The sequence below is a fragment of the Arachis stenosperma genome, chromosome 4, assembly GCF_014773155.1.
Source record: "Arachis stenosperma cultivar V10309 chromosome 4, arast.V10309.gnm1.PFL2, whole genome shotgun sequence".
NCBI classification, from domain to species: Eukaryota; Viridiplantae; Streptophyta; class Magnoliopsida; order Fabales; family Fabaceae; genus Arachis; species Arachis stenosperma.
This window is the reverse complement of record NC_080380.1, coordinates 21,520,410-21,527,867: the sequence shown is the minus strand read 5'-3', so window position 1 is coordinate 21,527,867 and position 7,458 is coordinate 21,520,410. Positions and strand designations below refer to the sequence as shown.

At 34.6% G+C, this 7,458-nt stretch overlaps 2 protein-coding genes across 4 annotated transcripts; one reads left to right on the top strand and one right to left on the bottom strand.

Annotated features, from left to right (window-relative positions):
• Positions 1-1,742: 1,742 nt before the first annotated feature.
• On the top strand, positions 1,743-2,452 carry LOC130977117 (uncharacterized). The gene is made up of 3 exons (XM_057902136.1): positions 1,743-1,781; positions 1,986-2,231; positions 2,340-2,452. The coding sequence occupies exons 1-3, from the start codon at positions 1,777-1,779 to the stop codon at positions 2,416-2,418; spliced, it is 330 nt and encodes a 109-aa protein (XP_057758119.1). The 5' UTR covers positions 1,743-1,776; the 3' UTR covers positions 2,419-2,452.
• Positions 2,453-2,682: 230 nt separating this feature from the next.
• Positions 2,683-7,161, bottom strand: LOC130977116 (mitochondrial thiamine diphosphate carrier 2-like). Of its 3 annotated transcripts, none has more exons than XM_057902134.1 (8): positions 6,861-7,160; positions 6,574-6,721; positions 5,375-5,491; positions 4,846-4,957; positions 4,406-4,533; positions 4,044-4,196; positions 3,256-3,396; positions 2,683-3,050 (listed from the first exon to the last, which is right to left on the bottom strand). In XM_057902134.1, the coding sequence occupies exons 3-8, from the start codon at positions 5,417-5,419 to the stop codon at positions 2,832-2,834; spliced, it is 798 nt and encodes a 265-aa protein (XP_057758117.1). In that variant the 5' UTR covers positions 5,420-5,491; positions 6,574-6,721; positions 6,861-7,160; the 3' UTR covers positions 2,683-2,831. The 3 variants fall into 3 exon arrangements, with proteins under 3 accessions (XP_057758117.1, XP_057758116.1, XP_057758118.1); XM_057902133.1 differs by having other exon boundaries at positions 2,688-3,050; positions 6,567-6,721; positions 6,861-7,159; XM_057902135.1 differs by having other exon boundaries at positions 2,810-3,173; positions 6,567-6,721; positions 6,861-7,161.
• Between the last annotated feature and the right edge of the window lie 297 nt (positions 7,162-7,458).

The following is a 7,458-nucleotide window of genomic DNA, read 5'->3' as shown; positions in this document are numbered from 1 at the left end:
AAATAAATTAAGCATACTTACTACTTGATACGCTGCTACCTTATCAATATTATATACTTTTTGTATTTTTTACTCTGCCTTATTTGAATAAAAGCAAAAGGTACTATTGATCGGCAAAATTAATTTTATAAATTACCAATCTATAAATTAATTTTATGTACCATTACCAATCGATTGAAATTGGCAAAACATTCAACTTCATCACCTTCCAATCGATTGGATTACATTACCAATCGATTGAATTTGGCTAAAACTTCAATGTCATCACTTTCCAATCGATTGTATTTGGCAAATCCATGTTGTTTTCGTGAATTCAATCGATTGTTTTGAGGCATTCATTCGATTGGAAAAGTATAAACAATCGATTGGTATAAGCTTTTTACCATTCTACCTTACAACTTTCAATCGATTGTTTTGTGATATAGTGTAAACCAATCGATTGAGTTATCATTCAATCGATTGTTTTGAAAAACCAATCGATTGAATTTCAAAGAAACACGATTTGGAAGCCATGGACGAACGTAACGAGATCAAAGTTAATTTTTTAATCAATTGAAATTATTAGGATGAATGGAGGATATAATTGGTTGTTATTTTTGTATTTGATTGTTAATAAATATAATAGATAATTGATAAAATAATAATTTATAAAATAAAAAACTATTTTTATAATTAAATAAAATATATGGAGTTGATTTGTAATTAAAATTAGTTCAAGGACTACGTAACAATTGATAAAAAAATTCTAAAAACATGTTTTTTACTTGGACCACTAAGTAGTCCAAAGGTTTCTGGACCACCGAATCCTGTGCCAGGTTTTATTTATAGCATCCTTCTCTTCTCAATAGGGTGAAAACTGAAAAGTTGAGAAAAGTTAGACCGTGTCTCACTCTTAATAGGTTAGGCTTGCAATGCAGTTACATGGTTTGAGTCTGTCTCTAAAACTTGTTAAAAGATCTGGTCATTTTTTTAATATTTAGAAAACTAATTTATTTTAAAAAAGTATTTATGTATAATATGCCAAATTCAATATTTACAACAATATTTAAGCTTTTTAAGCATTTAAAATATATAAAGTCGCATTTCATCTAGCATCTGGTAGAATCCAAACACCTCAGACCTCATCATCTTCATTGTTGAAGCTGAAGCCACCCCTCGAACGAGAACCACTTGATGCTGATAAATTCTCTCTTTTATGTATTTTGCTGGATTAGAAAACGGAAAATGTTAGTGGGTAGAGACTTTGGAAGCAGTGATTTTGGACTCAACCTATTTCCATAATTACAATGGCATTACATTTTTTAGTCTTTTTAGTAGCTATTGTTTTGTCTGTGAAGCTTGCCAGTCTTAACTTGCATTTGCAAATGTGGTTGCTGCATAGATAATGCTTGTAATTCTGGTTTTTGTGTGAGGATTTATTGATGCCACTATGATAATTATTTGGATATGATGTGCTGTTATTGTTCTTGGCTTAAGATGGTCGTCCAAGGGTTACTTTTGACAATACTGCTGCAGGCCTTTGTGGTTGAAACGTACATAGGGCCATGCCGAGATTGTGGAATACGAAGCTAGATTCTGGCAGTTATGGGGAGAGGCCAGTTCCTGCAAGTGTGCAATTACGGCAGATCATCCTCTTGCATGAAGGCAAGGCTGTGAGTAGTTATTGACTTTTGTAGTTGGATTGTACTAATATAAGTGCTTGCACTTGGAATTGATCTGTTCATTTTCCAATGTACCACAACAATTCTTTTATTCAAGCCACTATCTGTAAGGTTAATGGAGTAAGCTGAGACTTTGTTGAAACACATATTTTATGGACACATTAGTATACAAATGCCCATAAAATACATGTATTTAATGTTTCTCCAAAATGTTGAGACACATATACAATTAATTGGACACAATTTTTTACACTTTATCCCTTATTAATTTTTAAAATAATAATTTTATTTTATCTCAAATCCTAATTTTTTTTCTCTATCCAGAGAGATGCTCACCATCCTCCGTCCTCCCTCCATCTTTCCTCCGCCACTAACCTCTCGCTCAATCATTACTCTTTCTGCCACCGTTACTGCCACTGCATCTCCTCCTTCATCCAGATCTGCCGCCGCTGCTACGTCTCTTCCTTTGTCCATATCTGCGATTGTCGCCTCTCCCCCCTTCGCAGCACCCAGGACCGCCTCTCCCTCTTCCTCTTTTAGTCTGCCATTGCCGCCTTTCTCTCTACCTCGGTTCTTCTCCTTTTACAGATCTGCTCCTCAGTCACCTTCTCTCCTTTCGTTTTTCTTTTTTCTTTTGAAAAGTAAATATTTTTGTTGATTCTTGTGAAATTTTTGCAGGCTGATTTGTGATGAACTATGTGTGATGATAAATCTAGTGGTGGAAATGATGGATAGTAGTGGCAGCAATGGTGGTTAATTTTTTTGTTTTAAAACAAAATTTATTATAGGGATAATATGGACTTTTTTTAATTTTATTGTGTCTTGTTCAATACTTAAATATTTTACCAAACACAATACATATAATTTGTGTCTATGTCTTTAATGTTTATATCTTTGTCTCAAGAATTACAAAAACCAAACACTGCCCTAAGGATCCTCCCCACCCACCAAAAATAAAACTTTTTTTTGCCAAAAATACGAATGTTTAGTCAGGTTTGAAGTTATTTGTACATCTCTAAATCTCAATTATCAACATGATCAATAGTTAAAATATATTAGCATATACCTGCTTCTTGTATATTAAAAGGGGAATTATTTGAGTACAAAAGAATGAGATCCCAGAAAACAAAATCACAAAAAATTTCTCCCCTCAATTTAAGTGTTAAAAAATCAAGTCAAAATTGACTCGAGCCAATCTGATGTCAATTCATATGCTACAAATGTTACAGCACCAGCTGGTGCAGCTTTAACAGTTGATGGGATGATCCCCTTATACAGACCAGCCCAACCTTCTGCCTGTGATATCCGTTTCATGGCGTCAAACATGTTTCTGTACGCACGGTGTTCCACACGAGCTCCATATCTTGGATGCCTTTGCAGACCTTCAATCTGGAGGAAAGAAAGCATGAAGATCCATAACTACATACTCGATGGACGTCCATAACGATAGGGCATGAGAAGCCATTTGTTCAGCATGCGTTCAATGGGTAGGTATGAGCTCAGGATCTAGTTCTAAAGGGGAAGGGAAGAAATAATAAAATAGATTCATAATTACCCTGAAAGAAAGAGGGTCTGTCAGATTCTAAAAATCTACCTGAAATCTTTTCTTGACTACATCAAGTGGATGACAAACAAGCTTAGCGCATGTACCAGCAGCCAACCCACACAGGAAAAGTTGAAAGCTAGATAGGCTATCTTCTCCAATAGCATTTGAGTATTGAGTGTGGTTCCATGCCTACAATTTTCACATAATATGACAATTACAAATGAGGAGATATCAAAGAATCTCTCACTATAAGGAATACTTATAAAGCAAAACATTTATTGGCTGCATGTCAAGGAATTCAATTTTACAACTATATAAACCAAATTTGTACAGTCCCAACTTTGTACAGTCCCATTTTAACATATACCTTATTCTACTATTTCCATACAATTGTTATAAAACAAGCTGAAATACACCTGACACAAGGTATGCCTAGATGCATTGCTCTATAATGGCCTCCATATGTAAAACTGACGGAATCAAATGTCTAGATATCTGGAATGTGCTAACATGTGGAAGGTAGACATTAGGAAAGTGAGACATAAAACTGTAAACCTCATATCTGCATAAACTCATCATAGGATTCCAAATAGCTTATCAATGCATTTCATATAATTCTAGATCTTACAGATTCATTTCACTTAAACCAAGATTGTAATATTACAGCACTGAAGAGACACACATACTAGAATGACAAAAATGCTGAATATTAGAGAACCAAAAAAATGAAACTAAGTTACTCTGTTTTCAACTTTCAACATGATTGGCGGCATTTAATGCATGCAGGGAACAATCATGTCAATAGAAAACAAATAGAAAAAGGACTGAGATTTTACCATAGCCCAACGTTTAAACGTATCGTAAGTACCAAATTGTAGGCCTGCATAAGGTATAATCTCAACTAGCGTTGGTGACAGTCCGGCATACAAGCCAGAGAAACCACGAGTCTTAACAATGTCAACGAATGCTGACCTCATGTTTGGATAAACCTAGATGATGGGAAAACATTAGCATAGCATAGTTATTAACTCAAATCACGAATAACCTCATTATATGCATTCAAAAGGTTAAAAATTCTATTGTCAAAGACCAGGAGCTCAGTCTTTTCAATTCTTCTGTTTTTCTGACCTCTGCAGGGTGAAACACAAAATTACATTACATTAATTTATTTCAAATCCTCATTTAATAATGTTGATACCTTCGGTTCACCTTGAGAAGCTAATATGGTTCGAAGGAGATCAAAAGGATATGATCCTACAGTAGCTGTACACCCAGCTAATGCCCCACTCACATAGGATAGATAAGGGCTCAAATTAATGTGATTCTCTGCAGAAACAGAAAGCAAGCAATGAGCAACATACACCTACAACAGGAAATTTATGATAATTATTTATAAACTGCACAGGGACGCAGGTTTTGGTCTGCATATATATAGTTTATGCTACAGAAAGCATCCTACCCTAAAGTGACTTGCAAAAATAATTCAGCAAATGAAGTTTGACATTATGGTAAAATATGCGGACCTACATTTTCAAAAATTATCGATAATAATGTGAGAAATCTAGGAGATAGGTTCACACTGCTCATCAGGCTAATATGTTGGGCTAAGAAATAACAGTTGAAAACAAAACTGAATACCTGATTTGGAAGAACCAGAGGCAAAAGATTTTAACTTGTGCAAAACTGTGAACTGTATGGATGTATATGGCATAACCATGAGCAAAGCTGGTACATTGCCCCGCCAAAAACCCTGTAACATGTCGCACACAAAAAATGATAATACACAATTACACATTTTTTCCATCGAAAAATGGTTGGCAAAAAACCTCTAGGAAACTACTTTAAGAATAAGCATTATCGGGAAAGGGTAGCCTAGTGCTTAAGGTTCCTACCTAATGTGATATGGGGAGAATATAAGTGTGTATTCTTAACCCCCACTAATGGACAAACTATTCTATTACTCCAACCCATGACTTATAGGCCACAAGGCAGCAACCTTGTTACAGTAAAGCTCTTCCTCTCGATGCAAGCAAGCGCTATCACATAAAATAATTTCACCAACAACTATTTGGTAACAGTTCAAGGGGACTACAAATGCAGCACCAGAATTAACAGTGAAAGAGCAGTAGGCAATTTAACCATAATTATAAAAGCTTAGTTATTTTACCCGTATGCCTTCTTCTCTAAAGATATCTTTGCTTGCTTGAAGCATGCCAGTATATTTTGATGGTGCAGAAATTTCCTTGCGTAGTAAAGCCCATGAAGATGTGGGCTCGAGTTGAACCTGAAAATAAATGGGAAAAGCATTCTTCAGCTCAATACTTGATATGATAACGGAGCAGGAGATAATGAATAGCCATGACTCTCCAGAATCCTATATCTCATAAAAGTTAAAAACATTACATAGTGCATAGACACAAATCACACTGAAACATGCCAAACCCCATGTTAACGCAATTATCCTAACGTCACATGATTTTTTAAGAACAATAATGGCAACCACTGAGAAATCCATGGTACATTAACTAAGTAATTGGAAATGTTTTGATGGCCATGAATGAATATAATTCTCTAAATGGTCAATAGACCATTTTTTGTTTGCTGAGGGTATGTTGAAAGGAAAATAACTACATGAAGCCATATTTTCAATTTCCAGCCACACATCTATAATCAAGCAACAACAAAGCAAATTATACTCCATACATTTCACACCAGATTGTATATCACACCCATGATTGCAACAAGAACTACATAGTCATTTAGCCATACTCTTTCCAAATTCCAACCAGTTAAACTTTAGGTGAGCCGCATCACATCAAAGTAAAAGTGGAACAGATTACCAAAACAAAGCCCATTGTGACATAAATGATATAATGGCACACCCTGGAAATTGATTCTCTGCCATATGCTATTCATTAGTTACAAAATCAAAAACTGGTTTCCAGCAAAATTTTGACAGTGACATGAGTCTTTGCCAAGCAGTATACATCTCCCTAAAATATTTTTTTAAAAAAATAACTATATAAAAAAATTGCCAGGCTAATGTTTGTCCCCAAGTTCCATTCTGTCTCTATTTAGTGAAGTTTCAGCAGCTCTTACCAAACTGTATATGAGACACCATCTTCAATACTCAATAGTTCTAGAACCTAGAAGAAGCAAGTTTTAATAGTGTTTGAATTCTCAATGTACCGGTTTTTGTACTTCCCCTTGCTTATTAATTACTCTATCCACTATTTCATACCCTCTATATATCATACAAAATTAGCAATAATCTTCTTATGATTACTTTTGTAAATGCAGCATAAAACACAAGTATGAATATGACAAAAAAAATGATCATGATAAGAAAAAGAGTTGACCTGGAACCTAATCTTAATAACATCAAGGGGAGAGGTAACTGTTCTTGATATAGCACCAGAAATAGCTCCAGCAGAGGAATCAATCAACGCTCTCTTCAGCTGGCTCGGCTCTTCCTCCTCCATTGCCATACTCTCTTCCCTTTTCCAACTACCACCTACAACAAATCGTCAAAACAGTTCATTCTTTTGACCCATTGACAAAATAAAAATAAAAAAATCGAGGACATGGATTGAGAAAATTAGGGTTTCTTTCTTAATTGGGTAAAAACGGCAACGTTTTGGAGGGGAACTCACCGACAATCGAGGACGGGGAAGGAGGCAATGGAGAAGGACGCAGGCATTTAGAGAGAGAAAGAAAAACGGTATTTGATTGGTTGAATTGAATTGAAGACTGTCTAAGAGATTTGTTTGAAGGAATTTAGAAGAGTCCAAGGAAGAAAGAAACTAATTTATTTGTTGTAATAACTAAAAAAATAAATAAATTATGGGTTGAGTTGAGTTGTGATGGAGAGAGTGATTCTGGGAATGAAGTCAAGCTTTTAGTTGTTCTTCTTTTTGCTGTTTGGTACGGGTCAAGATTCTTTCCTACTTTGCAATCTTCTATACTTTTCTATTTTTCTGTTTTTTTTTTAACTAAAATTTAAAATAATATACTTGCATGAAAAACAAGAGAGACTTCAAAGTTTAAACAAGAGAATTTATCACGCGTCAAAACTCAAAACCCAAAAAAGAAGATTAAAAAAAAATTTGTTAAAACTAGTCAAAATCAAAATTCAAAAGTCATCCTGTCATGCACACAGACAATCCCTATTTTGGTCAGAATAAATAATCTACTAAGTTTAAAATATAATAAAGGTTAAAATTTTTTCAAAATAAATTAATAATTTAGTAT

Coding starts and splice junctions, on each gene's coding strand:
- LOC130977117 (XM_057902136.1), top strand. Junction 2,232..2,339: donor CCGCCTTTCTCTCTACCTCG/GTTCTTCTCCTT, acceptor AAATTTTTGCAG/GCTGATTTGTGATGAACTAT.
- LOC130977116 (XM_057902133.1), bottom strand. CDS start 6,695: ATGGCAATGGAGGAGGAAGAGCCGAGCCAGCTGAAGAGAGCGTTGATT. Junction 4,534..4,845: donor CTCTGGTTCTTCCAAATCAG/GTATTCAGTTTT, acceptor CTGTTTCTGCAG/AGAATCACATTAATTTGAGC. Junction 3,397..4,043: donor CGTTTAAACGTTGGGCTATG/GTAAAATCTCAG, acceptor TGAAAATTGTAG/GCATGGAACCACACTCAATA.